At 46.5% G+C, this 22670-nt stretch overlaps 1 protein-coding gene and 1 long non-coding RNA gene across 6 annotated transcripts in view; one reads left to right on the forward strand and one right to left on the reverse strand.

The window, feature by feature from the left end:
• Positions 1–11475, reverse strand: LOC309521571. The gene is made up of 3 exons (XR_014214725.1): positions 11314–11475; positions 5813–5881; positions 1–764 (listed from the first exon to the last, which is right to left on the reverse strand). It is a non-coding gene; the product is annotated as an uncharacterized lncRNA (long non-coding RNA).
• Positions 10327–22670, forward strand: part of CDK2AP1 (cyclin dependent kinase 2 associated protein 1) — a 19053-nt gene continuing 6709 nt past the window's right edge. For 2 of the 5 annotated variants that reach the window (XR_014214706.1, XM_082204201.1), the window contains exon 1: positions 20635–22412. Coding sequence is in view for 4 of the 5 variants with exons in the window: in XM_082204201.1 (XP_082060327.1) it covers positions 22256–22412 (157 nt within the window). In the remaining variant the exon portion in view is untranslated. Of the gene's footprint in view, positions 11146–11794; positions 11901–11997; positions 12117–20634; positions 22413–22670 lie in introns of those variants that run through there. The other 3 variants (XM_082204203.1, XM_082204204.1, XM_082204202.1) reach the window with 3 other exon arrangements.

Here is a 22670-nt window from a genome sequence, read left to right on the forward strand (position 1 = left end):
TGTCTAAATTTACTTATTGTCTAGAGTAGACAAGACTTTGCCAACATGGCACTCTCATATGTTTTGGACTCCCACTCCCATCAAGTATCATACCCTCAGGTGAAAATAAGGACATTCTTCACTCCCCAGGAACTGACCCTCCTTGATGCCCCATTTTTGTGTGTCCCCACCCCTCGCAGAGCATTTCCTACCAGTAGAAGGGCCAATGCCACCAGCACTTCACCAACGGGATGCCATGCTGAGAAAACCACTTAATCCCGATTTTATTTTATTCTTTGGTAGATTTACAAAAAGAAAAACAAACACCATAAATAAATTTTGGAAAGGGCCATGATTGGACGCAGGTGCAAAAAGCATTTTAAAAAAATTAATAATCAAGCCTTGTGCTCTTCTCTTCTCCCCCTTTCTTCCTGCCCAGGATGGCCCTGCCTTCTGCCTTCTGAGAGCCAGTGTGTCATGTGGGGCTGGGTCTCAGGGGCAGTGGCCACCTCTCCTCCTCCTCCTCGTCCGCTCTCCGGCAGCCACTAAGAGCTGCCATGGGGAGGAGGCGGCAGCACCAGGAGAGGCAAAGGGGTGCTCCCTCACAGTCGCAGTTTGGGATGGCTCATCCTTTCACCCTAAGCTCAGCAGCAGCACTAGCAGGGGAAATCGGGACCTTCTGGGATCAAATCAGAAGCCAGGATTGCTTTTGTAATTCCAGCACTGGAAAATCAGGACACTTGGAGGATATGAAATATGCAGAGGCCATGTTGGTGAAGACTCTTCTAGGAACAAAAAAGGAAGGGGAAGGTTTAAGGAAGGTGTGCAATCCACTAGGAAACTTCCTGCTTTGTGGATTCGGTACTTTGCAAGGATTATAGGAATTGCTGCAACATAATGATTTGCAAAGATTTGATGCCAATTGTTTTGACAATCCCAGCATTAAAACGGCTTTTAAAATGTAAGCTGGGTTGTTTAGAACACGATTTGTGGGCGAGTTTCTGGGCTACAGCAGCCTTTGTGCCAGACCGTCGGCCAGAACGGCTGATGAGAACCGAGAGAGCCCAACCATCTCTGGCCTACAACTTTAAAACTTAAGCCAGTGGTGTCCAAACTTTTTTCAAAGAGGGCCAGATTTGATGAAGTGAAGGGCCGTGGGGCCGACCGAAGTTGTTGACCTTTTTTTAGGATTGGAGTTTGGTTTTTTTAGGATTTCACCCCAGGAAATAAATTAAACCGACCAACAAGCCACATGAGGCCCCTGTACTTTGGACATGCCTGGCTTAAGCATTTCACTAAATATCTATTTACCTAGAAGACTATACCGGCTCTGTAGTTGCACTTGGGACCAGTTTAAAACTTCCTTCTTCTAAGGTGGAGCACCAAATGGCACTCCCCCCAACACACACCTGTCCTACACAATCAAGGTGTATAGTACCCAAGGCCAAGCAAGGTATTTTGGCACCCAAGGAGGAAAATCCCACAAGGAAAGCTACAGAAACCAATAATTTTGCTGCCTTCAACATCACAAATCAACAGCTTCTGAGACACTCTGTAAGTATCTTTACAGGTCAATGACACGTGTTTTACAAACTACTCAAAATAAAGTGTGCACCCATTTTCCAAGTCCCAATTTTCAGGAAACCTCCAAGCCTGTTATCTTTTGTTCATTTTAAGTACTCTGGCACGGCTTTTGTCAGAATCCTTTAGAATTAAGAGTTCAACAGAGAGACTCAGTATTTTGTAATATGCATCTCTTAATTTAACTTTATGTCAATCAGGAATTTTCAAACTCTGTGCCTTGAGAAGCAAGAGAGCATTTTCTTAGGCCAGGGGCTCATCTCAGAAGAGGCTGTCTGTTACAGCTCTGCATGATTAACTGCTTCCAGGCTTCATTGCGGAAGAGAATTTTGGCCTATCCCTGTATCAAGTATGCATTAATCCATCCTGATACAAAGACCTAGCAGAATTGCTCATCCTTGGAGGGGGTTGCATGTTCTACATCTGCACAACTCACTACTCTGGACCTGCCTTCTTGCAAGCATGCCCTGTGGGAAGGGAGCAATAATTTATTTCCTACAATGAGGCACCAGTGCCAATGCATTTGCAGCCAAAATGGCACTCACTACCTCTGCACAGGATGGGACGTACACTCAGTAAAGTCCTGAGGTTCGTAGAACATCAACATTTTAAACAAACAAACCCTAAAGTGGACAAGGAAATGGCCTACGTAGCCAAATGAAGAGTGAGCATGCTTAGTGGCCATGGGATGTTGACTCTTGGGAGGATGGATGGAATGGGGTATCTTGAAATAGGGCATATATGCTGACTGGAACAATGAACAGGGGCACTCCACACTTCTTATAAATGTTAGGGTTGTAACCAGCTAAGTCCTACTCAGAGAAGACCCATTGAAATTAGTGGATGAGGTCCATTAATGTAAATAGGTATACTCTGAGTTGGACTTAGCCGAATACAATCCTAATCTAGTTTAATTCAAAGTATTACAGAAGGGCCACCTAAAAAAATTAAGTATTTTACAAACTGCCCCTCCTATAGCCAAAATAAACACCAGTGTCTCTCTCTCTCCCCTATGCTACAAAGGCTGGAGAGAGAGAGAGAGAGACAGAGAGAGACAGAGAGAGACAGAGAGAGAGACCCATGAGAGAGAGTTGCATGTCAGTGTACTCCTTTGGAGCACGTTACTTCTGGGTTTCACCACTGGCGCATGCGCAGATGCTCAGAATGACGTCATGCGCACGCGTAGAAGCGCCAAATGTGATCCGCGCACGCGCAGACGCACGGACACGGGTTGCGTTTGCTTCTAGATGCGAACGGGGCTCTGGAACAGGTCCCATTTGCATCTAGAGGTGCCACTGTATTCCAATCCAGGAAGAACCCGAGCCATTTAAAAGAATACCTAATATGAAAAAAACACCTTTCAGAGCTCTTCCATAAGAAAAAGAAATCTTTCTACGAAGGCCATTGGCATCATCTGCTCAGGGCAATTCAAGTACTGTAAAGGACAGCAAGGAATTATTGAGGATAGTTTCTGGTGCCCTTCAAGATGGTAGCAACCAAACAATCACCATCATTCCTGCCTCTAGCTGGTTTAATCACTATTCTGCAATATTTACAGTGCCAACGAATCTATCAGCTATGCAAAATGGGCCCAGTTATGTACATCTTCCAGACTGGATCCTAGTGGAACCAGATGAAATACTCTCAATAATCAAGAAGTTAAGATCAAATAAATCCCCAGGACCAGACGGGATCCCTGGTGAACTTTTTAAGCACATTCCAGATTGGTGGGTCCCTCTATTATCCAACTTATTTACTTTAATTGACAAATTCGGGATATTACCAGATGTTTGGCTAAACTCCATCATCACTTCTATATTTAAAAAAGGTGACCCGAATCTGCCTGAGAATTACTGCCCAATAAGTCTCCTATCAAACCTTGGCAAGATGTATACCTGATATTTGGAAAAGAAATCTAACAAGATCCTTGGGCCTGAACAAATAGGATTCTGCCATGGCAAATCAACCACTGATCACTGCATAGTCCTTTCACACCTCACGGAAAAATTCATGGAAAATGGGAGGAAGGAACTTTACGTAACCTTCCTAGACTTAAAAGGAGATTCTGACCCCTGTGATCTACTTTGGCACAAATTATGTAAAATGGGAATTGACCAGTGCCTGCTGTTTTTAATTTAAAAATTACATTCTGCTACGTTCTGTCAAATTAAATGTAACTCTAAAGGCGAGCTGATAAAAAGTATAACTATAACCAAAGGAGTAAAGCAAGGATGCGTCTTGCCACCCCACTTCTTAAATGACCTGGCTCATCACTTTAAGGATGTAAATGGACAGCCACCGACATTATGCCAACATAAAATAAAACTGCTTTTATACGTGGGCGATACTACAATTCTTTCTCATACCCAGGTGGGCCTTAGAAGATTTCTGAACTTGTTTTCTTCCTTCTGCCAGATCAACTCCCTGGGAATTAATTACGAAAAATCTAAAATTATGATTTTTTCTCAAAGTCGTCAAATTGTCAAATGGAGACTAGATAATCACCCCATTGACCAGGTAAAATATTTCAAATACCTAGGGATATTCTACTAGTCAAATTTAAACTGGAAACACACAGACGCCGAATGATCATCCAGGCAAAATGCACCACATCTGCGATTCTTCATTTTTTCTTCCTCAGAGGCAACCGGATGGTCTCTGCTGCAATAAATATTTTTAATGCCAAGGTCCTTTCTCAGTTACTGTACAGCATTCCAATTTGGATACAAGCATTTAATAGAGAAGTTGAACAAATTCAAGCAACTTTTCTTTGTAAGATCCTTGGTGCCCCTAAATGCTTAAGTTACTTAGCCTTATGTGTTGAAACCGGCCAACATCTGATGGAAACCAAAGCATGGCTGACTACAACCAAGGCCTGGCTGAAAGTCCACTTCAGGACAACATCTAACTCCTTCTTAACCTCTGTGCTTGAAGATCGCATTTCATTTAGATGATATAGAGCAATTCAAGATAAAATTTGTAGTTTGGGCATTGCTCTCAAGAGCCTTGAAGCATGTCCAGTTCTGGGCACCACAATTCAAGAAGGACACTGACAAACTGGAACGTGTGCAGAGGAGGGCAACCAAAATGGTCAAAGGCCTGGAAACGATGCCTTATGAGGAACGGCTAAGGGAGCTGGGCATGTTTAGCCTGGAGAAGAGGAGGTTAAGGGGTGATATGATAGCCATGTTCAAATATATAAAAGGATGTCACATAGAGGAGGGAGAAAGGTTGTTTTCTGCTGCTCCAGAGAAGCGGACACGGAGCAGTGGATCCAAACTACAAGAAAGAAGATTCCACCTAAACATTAGGAAGAACTTCCTGACAGTAAGAGCTGTTCGACAGTGGAATTTGCTGCCAAGGAGTGTGGTGGAGTCTCCTACTTTGGAGGTCTTTAAGCAGAGGCTTGATAACCATATGTCAGGAGTGCTCTGATGGTGTTTCCTGCTTGGCAGGGGGTTGGACTCGATGGCCCTTGTGATCTCTTCCAACTCTATGATTCTATGATTCTATGTGACAAAAGTTACATATTCCAAATAATCAAGCAGCTGCTCTATGGCCATGAAAGACAGCGCTTGTTACCTCATATGCCAAGATTCTGTTCTCCGGAGGCCTTAGGTATCACAACACCCTACAGAACCTGTGCCAAATATCTAAAGGATCTAATACTCCCCTCCCATTGAGGAGCCTTTATGCTCATGAGATTAAACGCTTTCCCTTCTGCAGTGACCAAAGGCAGATTCTCACATGCTTCATATCAAGCCTGTTTGTGTTCCTGCAACCAAGAAGTACCTGGTTCAATGGACCACATTCTCTTAGATTGCTCTTTACGCAGCAGACCTCGCCAACTGATGCTGAGCAAAATGTTGGACTTCCGGCCTATAACTCCGAGAAGAAGTCAAATGAGGTTTCTCCTGGCAGATCCCGGGACAAAGATATCACTGCTTTAGTAGCCTCCTTTTTAGCCATAACCTTACCCAAAAGGTTTCCTAACGATTCATCCTTTTGGGGAACAGACAGGGTGAAGCAGAATATCTAAGTGCACACAATCACAGTGTGACCTTATGACCCTCAACAACTTCACACTTGTTCTTTTAATTATCCAAGTGACTTGAAATGTTTTATACTGTGATGCCAATAAAGGTATTTGATTTGAACAATAGCCTGATATTGGAAACAGTCCCTAGAAATCCCCATTGAAGTCTACTTAAATAGTATTTGGAATGTGGCTCTACCAGAATGCCTTACTCACCACAGAAGGGTAATTAAAGGTACTTCATGGATGGAAACTTTTGGTGAGATGCCGACTTCCTTTCTTTTCCTTTATAAATGAGACGGAAAATATTTTAATTCCACCATCATCAGCACAAGAATCTCTGCGGAGAGGCTACTTGAATACATAAATAAATGTATTGCTTGTGTAGTATGTATTGCATATGAAACTTAATAAGAATGTACCATTGGGCAAGTTACTCTAGTTAGAGGTTGTTCTTGTATTTAAATGAAAAACAATAAAAATTATTGGGGGAGGGGTGAAAGTCGCCTTCCTATTTAGATAACTTTTTTAGCTGCAATAATGCATCAAATTCCCTCTCTCACATACCCTCCAATATCTCTCCAATGAAAATAGGGACGTATCATCATCATGTGCTTTTTTCCTAAAAATGTTTAGGGGTACTCTCAATTTCCTACTCATACAGTGGTACCTCGGGTTAAGAACTTAATTCGTTCCGGAGGTCCGTTCTTAACTTGAAACTGTTCTTAACCTGAAGCACCACTTTAGCTAATGGGGCCTCCTGCTGCCGCTGGAGCACGATTTCTGTTCTCATCCTGAAGCAAAGTTCTTAACTCGAGGTACTATTTCTGGGTTAGTGGAGTCTGTAACCTGAAGCGTCTGTAACCTGAGGTACCACTGTATTGAAATGCTGCCCCTCAGTGAGGCCAAACTTAGATTCACAAAATGTTTAGGGGTATGCCTATCCCCTGCGTCCCCCTAGAAAAAAGCACTGATGATGATGATGATGATGATGATGGTACTATTTATATCGTGTCCATCTGACTAGGTTGCCCCAGCCACTCTGAGCAGCTTCCATCATATATAAAACATAAAACATAAAACTTTTTTTTTTAAACTTCCCTATATACAGGGCTGCCTTCAGATGGGAGTTGGATAAGAAGAGGCAACTGTTAGTTCTACAGGTCATGGGAGCAACCTGAAGGAAGGGGAAGGAATGCAAGTCACTGCCGAGTTTTCTTGACCATAAGCAAGGGGGTTGCAGTGTTGGGGAGTTTATTGCTGCTATCACTAGGGTTTGGTACTGTTTGGTAAATTAACCAATTAAATGTTGGCTGGTGGGCAGCCATTTAATCAAGGAGGGCTAAATTAAATTGATGAGGCTGTCTCTATACTTAAATGAGGACACACTATTATCTTCTTAAGTAGATTTGGTTTAGGGGTGTTATTGCACAATCACAAGGTGCACGGCACACACACCATTTAAACAGCAATGTCCATCAACTCTGGGGGGACCTTGCCCCCTCATGTATTTTATTGGGGAGCAAAGGGACCTTAGCCTCGAGGAGTTGGTTCCTACGACAGGAAAATGTTAAAGATGACTTCCCTTTTAACTATAAATAGCAACCTAAAAACAAAACCTCCCTTAGAACTCCATCAGCATCTAGCAGACAAAATGCATATGTTAAGATTTTCAGTATAATCCTATGCACTTACTCAAAAGTTTGCCCACTGTTTCCATAGTGTGCATGTGTTCAGAACTGCAGTTTTATGTGGGCAACTGGAGTGCAATTGTATGCTTGTCCACTCAGAAGTAAGCCCAACTGAGCAGATTAAAATCATTATTAAATATATATAAACACACCTGCCTGTACCCTATGTTCATTGTCAAAACACCAAGCTGAGGGCAGGTGGTATGGCAGGGACTGGAACCTGTGAGTCTTCAGGTGTCTAGACTCCAGCTCCCATCAACTCCAGCCAGCATAAGCGAGAGTCAGGGATGATGGGAGCTGGAGTCCAAGAGCATCTGGAAGCCGACAGGTTTTCTGCCCCTAATCTCTGGTGTGCTCTTCCCATAAAAACTCACCTGACACCTGTTTTTGTGGGGTGGTTGTATTGGTGCCAGATAACCCCCTTTTTATTTCCTCAGGTCATTTCAAACGTTAACTGAATTTGGTTTGATTCTGTATTTTTAATTGTTGCTTTACAACTTTCAGATGCTGCTGTTGTATTTTCTTGACTTCTTTCTTTTATTTTATTGTAAGAAAAGGCTGCATTCTTTTTATTCTAAGAAGCCATGGGCGCAGGACATCATACACTTTTGTGGAAACTCCTTTAATATCTCAAGTATTCCCAATTTTGCTTTTAAAAATATTTTTGGCAGTTAATTACATGGATTACTTGTTCACCTTGAATCTCTCAAGTAGAAAGAATGTTGAGAACACCCTGAATACTTTTAGTTGGGGTCATTTATCTCGTTGACCATTTCACATTGTCCCTTCAGGTTTCTAGCCTGTGGAAAGAAGGGTGAGCAAGAGACCCTTTGACCCTCTTGCTTGCTTGACCAATGTTGTGATTTTTTTGTTTCACTTGCAGATTAGTTTATGATTTTTTTGTACTCTGTTGTACATGTTGTTATAAAATGCTGCTCACTATTTCAGAGGCCTTTGGGGTTCCAACGTGGTATGTAAATAAAATGCAATAATAATTAGTAATAAATCTGCCCTTGAATAAGATAGCTGATATAGAAAGAGGTTTTAGAAAAGGTGTGTGTGTGTGTATGATAAATTGGGGTGCCTTCTAAAACACTTAAAAGTTAATTATTTTCAATATAAATATAAATACTGCTGATGGCAAGCGCTGTCTGAAGAGTTTTCTCTTCATACTTGCACTGGAAGGAACTGCCGCTTCTAAGATGTTGCCTGCTGCCACACAAATATAAAGCTCTTTTTAAAAACAAAACAAAACAAAAAAGTTTTCCCCTCTTCAAAACTATCATATAAAGCTACCCCCCTAACTTTTAAGATCTTTGTAGGCCCTGCTCTCTGTGTCCCTGTCAAAGAAAGCAAGGGAGCTAATCACCAGGGGGAAAGGTCTTTTTGGTAGTGGCACCCCAGCTACAAAACGGCTTCTCTGCCACTATCCTTGTTGTCTTTTCTGTGCCAGGTGAAGATCTTTAAATAACTTACACAGTCTGGGCCTGTTTTATTTTTTTTTGGGGGGGGGGTTGAGTAGTTGTTGTCTTTTGCTGCATGCATGTAGCTTTTGATTTTATAGGGTGGGGGGAATTGTATTTAATATTTAAAAATAAATTCTTTATTTTAAGGTGCCCAAAGAACTTTGTTACTGAATGGCATACAACTATGCCAGATAATGAGTCATATGAAAATATATGTAAATTTAATTAATATTTATTTGATTAAATGGCAAGAGATTTCTGTGATCTGCTGTCAAGCCTACTTGAAAAAGCGATAAAAATGCGAAATATCATTATCATTTGGGCTGTCATCCAAAATGTTGGTTGATTGCTCAATTAATTAAGCCTGCATTAACATGCATATTAGGAAAAACCGTGATCACATTATTCTGGGGCTCTGTCATCTGCACTGGTTTCCAGTCCAATTTTGGGCCCCATTCAAATTGCTGGTTTTAACCATTAAAGCCATAAGCCAAGGTGGAGAACCTTCTCAGCTGAGGTCACATTCCCTCATGGACAGCCTTCCGGGGTTACCTGTTCCTCCTCTGTTGGTGCAGTGCCCTCAGGCCCCTTCCAGAACAGGTGACCCACTGAATTCCTGGGCTTGGGAGCCATCAGCCCACAGCATCTTGTCAGGATTTCCCTCCCGTTTTGTTTCTCATTGTGTGGCCCATTACTGCCTCACCTGATCCCAATGAAAAGGAGAAACAGCTGGGTGTCACCTCCAAATAGCTTTGTATAGATGTTGGAGAGCAAGATGGACCCTTCCTGGGACAACTGCCAAGGAGTTGAGTAGAAGTCACCTCTAGGTTGGGGCAGAACCACTTGAACACCGTCCCTCAAACTCTCAACCCGTATGGCGTTGAGGAAGATACATGCTCAGTGGTATGAAACCCCACTGAGTGAGCAAGGAGAAGACTCTCCCTGTCTTCCCACTGCAAGTCATCTATCAGGGCTACCAAAACTCTTTCATCAACAAACCCATGTTTGAAGCTAGGCTGAAATGAGTCAAGGACAACCAGCTTCTGCCAAGCTGAATACAGTGGTACCTCAGGTTACATACGCTTCAGGTTACAGACTCCGCTAACCCGGAAATGGTACCTCTGGCTAAGAACTTTGCTTCAGGATGAGAACAGAAATCGTGCAGTGGCGGTGCAGCAGCAGCAGGAGGCCCCATTAGCTAAAGTGGTGCTTCAGGTTAAGAACAGTTTCAGGTTAAGAACGGACCTCCGGAATGAATTAAGTACGTAACCAGAGGTACCACTGTAGAAGCTACCTGCCCCCACCCTCTCAAGGACCTTGCTACAAACAAGATGTTAAATATTTAAGACTCGGTCATCTTTTGTGTTAATTATATAAATTAATTTCAATCTTAATTTATGGTATTGATTGATAAATTTACAAATAGATGACCAAACAGGTGATAAAATAAAACTATGAGAAAATAAAACTATTAGAACAAAACAGATAGGTTCTGAAAGTGAATAAAATATAAAAAGCAAAGGATTTGGTACCACCCACACAAAAGCACGACATTTTTATTTATAGCCTACTGTGTTTATTACTTATCTTTAAAGCCTTTCCTGGACCTTAACTGTGGTTGCATGTATTTATTTTAAATTGTTGCAGATATTGAGCTTTTTTTTTTGTATTGGTGGGGAGATCAAACAACCAAGCAGTATTTACACGTTTTTCAACCGCTCCATGCCCCCCCTTTAATTTCTCTTCCTGCGCTCCCCTAATTTTTTGAAACATCCCTCCAAGAATGGCTGCATCGGAAAACTTCTTTCCAAATTTTTTGTTTTAAAACTCTGAAAACTTATTTTAAGGGGGTAAAAAAATTGATGATGGTAATAAAGCTTGCACCTCTCTAGGCAGGAGATGGAATCAATTCCTTCCAAGAATAAAGGAGGGAGGGAAATCTTGCACGTTTTGTGCACTGGATTCCAGAAGTCCCTGGGCTGAATTTCAACTTTTCCCTCCTCCTCCTCCTCCTCCTCTCCCCTCTTTTCGCCCCCGCCCCTCTTTTCCTCTCCCTCCTCCTCCCGATGCAGGGATGCGATCCTGCGCTGCCCAAGAGCGAGCGGCAATCTGTGTACATATAGATGTCTCTCTCTCTCTCTCTCTCTCTCCATATGTGACGCGGCCATATTTGCGGCGTGCGCTTGTCTCTGGCAGTAAACAAGCCCCAAAGTCTCGGGCAAGACAGACGGAGCGGCGGACAGGCAGACGGAGCCCGAGGGAGCCGCGCCGTGGAATTTCAGGACATTTCGCCGCCGCCTCCTCCCGCCCATGTCGCTGCTGCTGCTCGGCATGTCTTACAAGCCAAACTTGACCGCGCACATCGCGGCGGCGGCGGCGCCCATCAGCCAAGGTAAGGCGCCAACTCCGCCGGTCCCTCTCCGGGGGCTTCTCGGCGCGGCTGCTGAAGCGCACGGAGGATCGCTCTCCGGCACCGGCTCGCCTTTTGCAACGGGGGGGGGGGAGGGGGAGCCCCGCTGGCCCCGGAGGCGAAGCAAGCGCCGCGCTGCGCCCTGGCTACCTGGGCGAGCCCCGCCGCCCGGAGACGGGCTCTCGCCTCGCTCCCGCTTCCCCGCTCAGGTCAGATCCGCCGAGCTGATTCATCTCCGCCATTATGCACTTTTGGGGGGCGCCGGCGGGGGGAGGGTGCAAAGTTTGGCTGGGCGGCCAAGCCCCCTCCCCCGGCCAGGCTGCGCCCCGGGAAGCCGGCAGCGGCGGCGGCGGCATTGGCGCCTGGGCGAGGGGGGCCCGGGGGCTGGGCGGGGGGGGGAGGGGAAGGGGATCAAGGATCGGTCCTGACGCCTCCCCCCCCCCTTCCCCTCCATGATCGCCTCCCTAGAGCGGCTGATTGATTCGGATCAAGGCAGGAAGCGAGGCGCGCTGCACGCCTGGGCGAGGGCCGCTGCTGGTGGCGGGGCGCAAGTGCGCGAGGAGCCGGGAGAGGCGCGGGGTTCGGGGAGCCGGCCACGTGCATGCGCCCCGCAAATGAGACGGTTGTGTGTTTTTTTAATTCATTGCATATATAGATGTATATCCCACCTTTTCCTCCAAGGAGTTCAGGGTTCACTGCCAACTCTCCGCGTTTAACTTCCACAACAACCCTGGGAGGTAAGCTCCCCAAGGGTCGCATCCAGTGAGCTTCTTCGTGGCTGAGTGGGGTGGAGGGGATTCGCACCGGGGCCTCTCCCAGGTCCTAGGCGACACTCTCACCACTACACCACACTGCCTCGGATCTCATGCACCTTCCTGAAGATGAGAACCTTTGGAAGCGGCCTTCTTGCCAATCACTATGTCTTCCGAGCGGCAGTGACTGCAGGCTGTTGGGTAGGGAATAATTTTCTCCCCATCAGCTGGTACCTGAGAGCCTCTTACCTGAAGGTGCGGCAGATGGGACCTGGGACCTGCATGCAAAACGTTTGCTGCGACCCAGGGTTTCCCCAGCTGCTTCAGTCAGCAAGCTTCATTCAGTGTGTCCATGGATTTGTGATTTAAGAGCATATTATTATTATTATTATTATTATTATTATTATTATTATTATTATATTGCATTTCGTTGTGTTACAATTTGAATTGCTAGGACAGGCCAGAAAAGCATTAAGTAGTTCACCAAGACTGTCAGCAGTTTTCAAGTGGTCCTTTAGCAGAAAAGTTTGGGAACTGGTGCTCTGAGACGCCTTGAGAGTGGCATTCTGCAAGGCAGGCTCACTGCTTGTTGAGTGTGCCATTCAAGAGACGTGTGGATCTCTGACTGATGGGCATTGCCCCAGGTGAAACTTCATTGTCACCAATATCTACTTCAGTGCATGTTCTCTAGCTGTTGTGACCAAGTGATGTTTATGGATGTGTAAACTGCCCCTTAAACAAGACTTTACTGTTTAGAAAAGCTGGGTGTTTTGACCTTAATCTTCTTATCAGTTAAACCTGTCATTTGTGTGAAGAGAGAGCCAGGGTTGTTTTCAGTGTTAGTCATACTCCTAGTAGTCCCATTGAAATGAATAAACATTACAAAGGTCCATTAATTTCACTGGGTCTGCTTTTGAGTAGAACTTCATTGGAGAAAACCCTGTTTCACTTTCACTTTTGTTTCTACTGTTTTACTTTATTTTGCCTTTCTCTTCCACATCTTCCCCTTCCACCAAAAAAAAAAAAAAAAAGTTTCCTTTGGTTTAACTTTGCCTCTTGCAAACTGCAGAAAACTCTCTCTGTGTTTTACAATACTTATATCCAGTGCTATTTTTCTGGAAAAAGAGGTGCTGGAACTCACCTCATTCTCTTAGAATGGTAATGGTGACCACCTGAGAGGTGCTGTAAAAAAGGTCCTGCTTATATACCACTTGAATAAAACACACAGAACATGCTCAGAGGACACTGATCTTTGTTTCTAAACTATACAGTACATGTTCTTGAGTTTCCAGCAAAAGACAAAGGAAATTCAGCAGGCCCATAATTTCCCGACTCCTGGTTTAGCATACTTGAGTCCTGAAAGACTCTCACAGCAGCTTTTCCAAAGATCCTCACACTAAAAGTTGCATTTGAGGCTGCTATTGGGAACAGAAATAGTGTGGTGTCTCTATGGCGTATTCATATGGGATTTCCTTGATTGCCCTCCAGCCTCTGCCTACTAGGCAACAGAGCCCCCTGAAGTCCTTTGAGGCAAGGGGGGGGGGAGCTGAGCTGAGGAAGCTGCTTTATCAGGGCAAATGGGTCACTGCCCCCCCCCAGCCTTGTCTCGCCCTGCAGTTAGAATCCTAGAATTGTCTAGTTGGCAGGGTCCACTGCTGGTCAGCTTCCTCACCGGGGAAGAAGGTGGGCAGAAACCTAGAACGAGCTGGCTCTGCCCCTCCTTGGCTTCACCGTCCTGTCGGTTCCCCCCCTTCTGTGCTGCTGGTCCCAGGGGGGGGGGGTCCTGGCCATCCCTGCAGCTGGAAGCTCTTCAGGCCGAGAGAGAGGCAAGCCTGCCTTTGCTGGGAATTGCCAGGCAACCGCTCCCACTGAGTCCTCCGAGGCAAGTGTAATTATTTCTGTGGTCATCCAGACTTTAAAGAGAAATTGCTCCAACCATAAGCAAAGGGGTGGGGGAAGTGTATGCAAAGTTGCTCCGGGGGACTTTTTGATGGACAATTTCCATTTGCCTCCATTTCTTGGCTGCTACCTGAGTGTCTTGTCATTGGAGAGGCTGAGGATTGGACCTGGGGCTTTCTGTATGGAAAGCCTGTTCTCTGCCCCGGAGCCTGGGTCCCCTCGCCTGGCCTGGCCTGGCCTTGCTCTCTGCCATGCACAGCTCAGCCCTCTGCATGTGGACTCAGAAGTCAGTTCCGCTGTGTAGGCAAAACCAGGCAAGTTCAGCAGAGTTACTACTATAACCAGATCCCCTGTCAGATGCAGATTTTTGTGACTGAAAGAGGACCCTGAGAATGAATATCTGCCCCAAATTGCCATTTGGGATTTCCTCTGCCGCTTCTCTCCAAGGCTAAATTGGTCTGGCGTTCTGGTGTTCCGACAACTCTGAGGCAAATTAGGATGGGAGAGAGTGGTGGGCCTGTGACACACAGTGAGCTTTGTGGCTGAGTTGGCATCGGAGTCACATTCCCCTTAAGTCTGAGTCCCCTATTCCACCTCTCTTTCCAAAGCAAGCAGAATCGCTTTTCGAAGGGTGTCCTTGAAGGCCTGTGTGGAGAACCTTTGTCCCTCCCGGTATTGCTACAGCTCCCACCATCCCCGGCCATTGGCCATGCTTGCTGGGCTGATGGGACTTGTAGTTCATCAGCGACTGGAGGGCCAGACATTGAGAGAGCCAGTGTGGTGTAGTGGTTAAGAGCGGTGGACTCGTAATCTGGTGAACCGGGTTCGCGTCTCCGCTCCTCCACATGCAGCTGCTGGGTGACCTTGGGCCAGTCACACTTCTCTGAAGTCTCTCAGCCCCACTCACCTCACAGAGTGTTTGTTGTGGGGGAGGAAGGGAAAGGAGATTGTTAGCCGCTTTGAGACTCCTGAAGGGGGGTGAAAGGCGGGATATCAAATCCAAACTCTTCTTCTTCTCTTCTTCCCCACGCCTGCTGTGAGGCAGTGGGTCAGGACTTGCCAGTAGGCCATGGGCCACTTTCAGGTGGGCCTCAATGCCACAACCTGCCCACCTTGTCGCTGCGGCCCACAGCTTTTTGGCTGGAGCAGTGCCAGCACCAGCAGCTCCATCCATGCTGAGGAAAGGTGGTCAAGAGGGGGAGACTGAGGGAAAAGGGCCAGAGGAGGCGTTGAAGGAAATTAGAAAGTGAGAGAAAAGAGAAAACACTAGTATTTCATCATCATCATCATCATCCACCTTGGCTGTTATTTACCCACCCTTGGCCTGAAGGTCCCAGGGTGGGTCTCAGCAATTTAAGATACAACATCAAAAACAGTTTAGAACAAATTGCAATCGCAAGAATAGGATGGAGTCAAATAAATAAGGAATTGAAAAGAGAACAAGAGGGGAAAACTCTTAATAGAAGAAATGAATGAATGAATGGAAAAGGTGAGGAAGGTGGAAAGACTGACAGTTTTTTGAAGAGGAGGGAATAACTTACAAGTTGAGCGTGAAAGAAAATGGGAGTAAGAAATACTTTGAGAGGCGTGGGGGGGTGGGAAGGGGGAAATATACAAGAAAAGCTGCTCCATTTACTGGCTCTGGCTCAGAAAAATCTGCTCAAAACTGAGGTTGGGTTGTCACAGTAGCTCCAAAGCAAATGTTTTTGAAGAAAAAGCAGTGGCAAAGAATTTACCAATTTCCAAAGATGGATTGGGTATCTGTAGAAAATTCTATCGGTAGTTGCCAGGGCACGGCTTGATTAGCCCTGCCCTCCATGTGCCAACATCTTGTGACTGCTGTTTCCAGCTCTCTTAAGTGGGCCCTGGAGGTAGAAAGTTTGCAGACCCCTCTGCTTCAAGGTTTAAGCTGTCCTGTAATAAGGTATTGTTGAAATTAATAATTGGGGCTATCTATTGTTGTAGCAGAAACTTAGACTTTGGTTTCTTAAAGCAAATGCTGCTGATTAAAGAGTTGTTTGAGCACATTTGAAAATTAATTAGTAGTTCTCTCTCTTTCTCTCACTCTGTGTGTCTAGTTGTTTGTTTACTATGCATTTGAACACCCCTTAAGATACCATAACCAAATGTTGCATGTTGGCTCCTAAGATCAAGCTGCAGGTTTTCACCCATGTTTGGACTCAGCTGGACACCATTTTGAATCAAGATGGTGGACTGAACATTTTCAGTCTGCACTGATTTGAACCAGTGATGTCCAAAGGGACCAGGCAGACGGCCTTCTCGGTAGTCGCACCCTCCCTGTGGAACACCCCCCCCCCTTCATGCGTCGTCCTGGTAATTTGCAATGGGTTTTGTGCAGGAGAATGTCCTGACGGGTTGTGCCCTTCAAGACCCCTTGTCTGAGCCTTGTGTGTTCGCATGCTTGGAGCCTTGGATTTGCAAATGTTTTTCTTCAGATGCCTCATTTTGGTCCTGGAGCTTCTAAATAGGGCCCCTTACAGTGAGCAGAAGCAACATTTTATGTCTTTTTAAAAAAACACCTAAATCTGAGTGGAAAGAAGGTATTTGGAGAGAAGAGGTGTGGTGGCAACAGAGTCTCTTGGGCATCAGTGGAAGCCCGTTTTTAATTCGTTTCTTGGGTAGGGATGCTGGTTTGATTGCCCATCTATCCCCCCGCCCCCAGCAAAACATTTGCTTTTGTCCTGTGTTTTGGACAGAAGAATAATTGTGATGTTTTAGATGTGCTTGGAGCAAGGGACATCCTGCAAGAGTTGACCGAGGCAACTGGAACCAGTCGCTCCCCAAATCTCTTATGCTCTTTAACGAAACCTGATAATATAATAATTGCATTGTTATTGAAGGCCCTTCCACAACCATTTCCAGGGATGCTCAGCCTGTCCCCATTTCACCTGTACCGCTTCTTTGTGCCTCATCCATTCTATAGAGAAACTCTTTAGGTGGAATTGGGGAGGGGGGAAGGGAAGTAAAGAGCACTCATCAGTTTCCAAAATGGTTTCTCTGTCTGCTTTGTACACCAGCCCTTCCTCTCGCTAAGCGCTAATGCCAGCACCCTGGCGTAAGGCCAAGGGAGTTAGACAAAGGAGCCCTGGCAATTGAATATCTCGGATTCTCAGTGATATGACTGCAAATGCTCCCTGTCTCTGATTAGGCAGCTTGGCTTGAGCGGTCAGGGCTGGAGGGGGCTTCTCTCAGCCATCCAAATGAAATACTACCCCCCCTTAGCACACACACCCCAGATTCAGACCTGTAAACTCTAACTTTGCTTGCAGATGTGAAGGCAGATTTCGCTTTTTAAATGTAGCAGGAATTAAGAATGATTGCTGTGGCTTCCCTTACTCTCTTAGCCTGAAAAAGGCTGAAGAAAGAATGCTTTCCTGGTCAAATTTCTGCCTGTTGTGCTAATATTAAAGACACAGGAATTCTGGTTTTCAGAGGGGGGGGACTTAACCCCAACCCCTTCTTCAAGCCAAATGTGTGGGAAATCCAAAGCCAATAATCATCAGCTGTGACCCACCCACCGCTGTGGGGCTGGAAAGTTTTGAAGGCCACTGTAGGCTCAGTAATGTCTTTTCTCTCCTCTACCCCAGTGTCTTCCTGCATCTGACAGTAAGTGTCCTTATGCATTCCAGGTGGCTATGATGTGTGTGAGGGGGGAAGGCTTTTAAAGGGCTTTTTTGCTGCTGTTAATTACCCACTTAACTTTGATTTCCCCATCAATTAGGAAGGAGAGAGAAGGCAGCTCCCAAGCTCTGCAGAAGGGAAAATTTACTATACTGATGTTATAACCTCTCTTAGGAGTGTCTCCATTGGACCTTGATGTATGCCCCCCCCCATTGGTTGCCCATCACTCTGGCAAAGTTCCTCATCAACACCGTTTGGAGGTGCCAACATTTTAAAAAATCCTGCTCCTGTGGCTTTATAAACAGCCCAGCATATGGAAATTAAGCGGGGCTTTTCTTGGCAGGGAGCAAAACAAAGGAAAGGCGGAATTTGTCTGTATTGGGCTGCTGTTGAAGGCACAGGAGCATCAACACTTAACAGTAAAAAGAAATGAAAGCTGGCAACTTCAATACCAGTTCTTTTCCTTCTCTTCATGGTTCCCCTGCAAGAATAGCCACTTTTCATTCTGGCAGGACTCCTGAGGGAGAAATGCAGCCGGCAAACCCTTTTCCATTGCGACACTGCAGTTGTTTGATAGTAAGCAACACCTGTGGAATATATCTTTCATATTATTTTCTTAAGTCACATTGAGTCATGCGCATTTGTATAAATAAAGCATCTACCAAATTTCTTGCCTTGGTCATGGCCTGGATGAGAGCCTCAAACTGAAGCTCAATCCAGATAAGACTGAGGCGCTGGTGGTTGGTGGTTCCCTAGACCAGATGGTGGAGAGGTTATCTGCTCTTGATGGGGTAACACTGGTTCTGAAGGAGTCGGGTACACAACTTGGAGGTCCTCCTGGATCCTTTGCTGTCGCTCGAGGCTCAGGCAGCCTTGATGGCACAGAGCGTCTTCTGTCAGCTTTGACTGATGGCCCAGCTGTACCCTTATCTGGACAGGGACAGCCTAACTTCTGTTGTCTATACTGTGGTAACTTCTAGTTTAGATAACTGCAATGCCTTTTAAGTAGGGCTGCTTCTGCAGATGGTTCAGAAACCAGCTGGTGCAGAATTCAGTGGCCAGGTTGCTCACCGGGCAGGACGGTTTCAGCATCTAATGCCAATCCTGGCCCAAATGCACTGGCTGCCAGTTAGTGTCCTGGTCCAATTCAAAGTGCTGGTTTGATCTATACATCCCTAAGAAGCTCAGGACCATAACCCCTCAAGGCCTGCCTCTCCCCATATGAACCGACCTGGACCCTGCAACCATCCTCTGAGGCCCGTCTTCGTGTGCCTTCCCTTCAAGAGGTCTGGAGGATGGCAACACGAGAACAGGCCTTTCCTGCGGAGGCTCCTCATCTGTGGAAATCTCCCTGAGGAGGCTCATCTGGCACCTTCATTACATATATTTAGGCACCAGGTGAAAACGTTTCTCTATGACCAGGCTGATTAACATTCTATGGTTCTTAAAAATGTGTTTGTGGGAGAGAGGAGTTATGGTTTGTTTCTGTTTTATGATGTATTTTGTGTTGATAAACCTGTAATCTTCAGATGAAGGGTGATATACAAAAGATACTATTACTATTAATGATACTACTACCAATGTATTACATGCCCTGGGAACTTATGGTGAAGGACAGGTAATTAACAACAATAATTTGCCAGTCATGTGGCTGTTAATAGCACAGGAATCCTATCAAAAAAGAGAGTGGAAATCCTAGCTGGAAGCCACTAACTATGCTGCCTGCCCAAATTATTTATTAATTAGTTTTATATACCTTACCTTTGCCTAAGGTATATTACCGTGGACACGGATTCCCCACTGGAATGGACTGACTGGGGCAGGGGTCTGCAACCCGCGGCTCCGGAGCCGCATGTGGCTCTTTTATACCTGTGCCACGGCTCCGGGGCAGATACTAGCAAGGGGATGAGGCACATTGTGCACCCCAACAATCTCCACTCTGGCGGGCGCTGTACTGGCTGTGACATCGCATGGGGGCAGTGCATGCGTTAGTCACGCACCGTCCCGACGTCACCTTCCCACCCGCTGTCAGATCGCGGCTCCGGAGATATATTTGTTTTAAATGTTGCAATGGTTTTGCAGCTCCCAGTCCCCCCCCCCCTTCGGAAACGGGTCCAAGTGACTCTTTTTGTCTTAAAGGTTGCAGACCCCTGGACTGGGGCATCTGGCGAGGGGGGTGGGCTCCTGTCCTCCCTCTCCACCTTGGCACCCTTGCTCAAGAGGGGTTTGTCTTGTTCCTCCCAGCAGTAGATTTGGACACGCTTCATTCTGGATTGCTTGGGACAGAGTGCCGGCCGGCTTCTGGGTCTTGTGCCAAGCAGCTGGGGGCAGGTGGGGGTGGGGCTCCTGCACGTTTAATGGGCAGCTACACCAGCTGAAATGCCCAACTACAATTTAGGTAGTTGTAAGTTGCCAACTTTTAAACGCTTGCTGAAAACTTATCTACCGTATTTTTTGCACCATAACACTCACTTTTTTCCTCCTAGAAAGTAAGGGGAAATGTCTGTGTGTGTTATGGAGGGAATGCCTACGGGTGGTGGTGGGGATCTGCTGCAGTCGTGAGGATCCATGGTTCCCCTTCCTTTCCTCCTCCGTGGCCCGCTTTGAGACAGCAAAGCGGGAGAGGAGAGGAGCCTTCTCCTCTTATACCCCTCTTCTCCATTATGAATAGCATCCTTCTCCACCCAACCCACGCGTGTTCCTTGTCCCTTGAGTGCTTTTCCTTCCCTCCCCACTTAAAACGTGGTTACAAGGCATGGATCCACATGGATCCTCAGGATATTTGCACTGGGCTACCCCAAACTCACCGTCAGATCACATGTCTGTGGCCACAGCATGAACCACAAAAATCATACACCCACTGTTTCGTTTAGAATATTTTTTTTCTTGTTTTCCTCCTCTAAAAACTATGTGCGTGTTATGGTCGGGTGCGTGTTATAGAGCGAAAAATACGGTATTCCTCCAGGCTTAAGCAGGCAGATGAGAGGTACACCGCCTCACAATGGTCTACTGATGTTTGTTTTTCATTTCTTTTAACTTTTTTTGATTTTATTGTCTGGCTTTATGTTTTTATATTCTTGCAAACTGCTACGATATATTTTTATGATACAGTGGTATATGATTTTTTTTGTATTTTATGGTTACGGATATTGTTTATGTATTTTGTTACGCTAATCACTTGCTATGGATCTTTCAGATAGTAAAGCGGTCTATAAATGGAAACAGCAGCAATAATAAGAGAGTAATGCCCCAGTGTATGGGGCGTTAGGCTTCCCTCTGGTAGTACCTCTGGTGGGGGACACGTCATTCTCCTTCTGGGGTAGTTTGTCCACCTTTGGTCCCCACTCTGCACTCAGCTCTCACCTGTGGCTCCTAGAAGCTGTCAATACGAAGCAGCTGCCACAGCGCGGGAATGGCTTTGACTGGTTGGCTAAACTAGGCAAGGGTAGCCGATGGGTCACAAACCCTCAGTGAGTTAGGGACTTCCCTGCATGCAAAGACAGACTCTGGTGGATTGAGTGGACAAGACCAATAGTGGGTCCAACCATGGGCGTAGCAAAAGGGGAGGCAACTGCCTCCCCCTAAAGCAAATTAAAAAATAATAATACTTAACTAAGTGACCAATTGTGTCGCAGATAGCTTGATTCTGTCCCCCATAACATTGATCCTGCCCACCCGAATATGAATCCTGGCTACACCCAGGTCCAGTGGTCAATAAGGTGGTTTCTGCACATGCTGTAGAGAAAAATGAGGGTTCGTCCACCTGGAAGGTGCCTTGTACGCCTCCTTCCAGCATCTCCTCCAGCCAACCTGGTGCCAAATGTCTTGCTTTCCTTTCCTTTGGACCACATCAGTGAGACCCGAGTGTGAATGTCTTGTTGTCTGGGCATCCTAGGACCTCCACATTCTGCCCAGGCTTGTTCCCCAAGGAGGTTGCTTTGGTGCCGCTAATACAGCCGTTTGCTTTGATTCCTGGAGGCGCAGTGCATTGTCTCAAGACAGACGGATGTCAAGAACAACAGTGCCCCTGAGCTATGGCCATTCTATGAAAGGAACATAGGAAACTGCCTTAAGTCAGACCATTGGTTCCTCTCGTTCAGTGTGGTCTCTGCTGTGTGGCAGCAGCTTGCCAGAACTTCAGGCTGGGTTCCCTCCCAGCCTTTGCTGGAGATGGCAGGGAGGGATGGACCCTGGGGCCTTCTGCACGCAAAGGATCAGGAGTAGCTGATGCTCGTTGGGACTGGTGGGGCAGAAGGTGGCGAGCTTAAACGGTAGGCAGCACCTGAGCCAATGGCAGGCACAGGCAATTCATGCTACCTTTGTCCACAGGCGCCTCCTTTTCCCTGCTGAGTTCTGCAAGGGCAGCGCTGAGGCCGATGAGACAGCAGCCGACAGGGAATGCCAGTGCCCCCCCCAAAAAAAGACTAGCTGTAAGGAGGAAGGCAAGCAGGTGGGGGCTGGGTGAGGGCAGACTGCCACTGAGCGAGGGCCCTTCGCTAGAGCAAAGCCAAGCCCATGCTATGCCTTTGACTGCAGTTGGCAATTCACTGCCAGAAACCATCCCAAATCTGCCTGGGGACCTCCTACCATACTTTGCTGCTTTCCAAAGCTGGCCACGTCTCGGAGCAGGGTTGCCCTTTAAAAGTTTGGCCTGGATTTGATGTCCTTTTTGGGGTGCAGGAACCCTTTCAAGATCTGGGGCTTTCAAAGCAAGCATGGCTATGTTTTTCTTTCCTTCCTTCCTTCCTTCCACCCTCCCACCCGCACCCTCCATCTGAGCTGAGCTGGCACAGCGACTAATGCAGCCATCTGCACTGTGCAAGGAGGGCTGGCACCGCAGCCAAGTCCCAAACCCTCCTTTTGTTCTCGGGGCCTGCTGCTGCGGTGCTGATAAGGCGCGCTCTGTGTTGGCCACTATGTCTTACTACGTCTTCGAGGCAGACGGCAAAGGATCAGGTAAAGGCACCCAAGGTTACCCAGTGGCTTGGCATGGGGGGGGGAGCTTTGGGGGGACAGGGACGCTGGCTTAAACTCATCATCAGCCAAAAGGGCAAGCTTAGGTGCGCTTCGGGGGAAGACGGCCCCAGGGGAAGGTGCAGGGGAGATGACATGCCAGTCCGCTTGGAGATGCTCAGTGCCTCCTTTCTTACCGTGTTGCCTCCCCCACCCCGCATGTTTCCTGAACATTAAACGTTGCGCTGTTTTACAAAGGGA

Source organism: Podarcis vaucheri (genome assembly GCF_965113315.1).
Source record: "Podarcis vaucheri genome assembly, chromosome: 16".
NCBI classification, from domain to species: Eukaryota; Metazoa; Chordata; class Lepidosauria; order Squamata; family Lacertidae; genus Podarcis; species Podarcis vaucheri.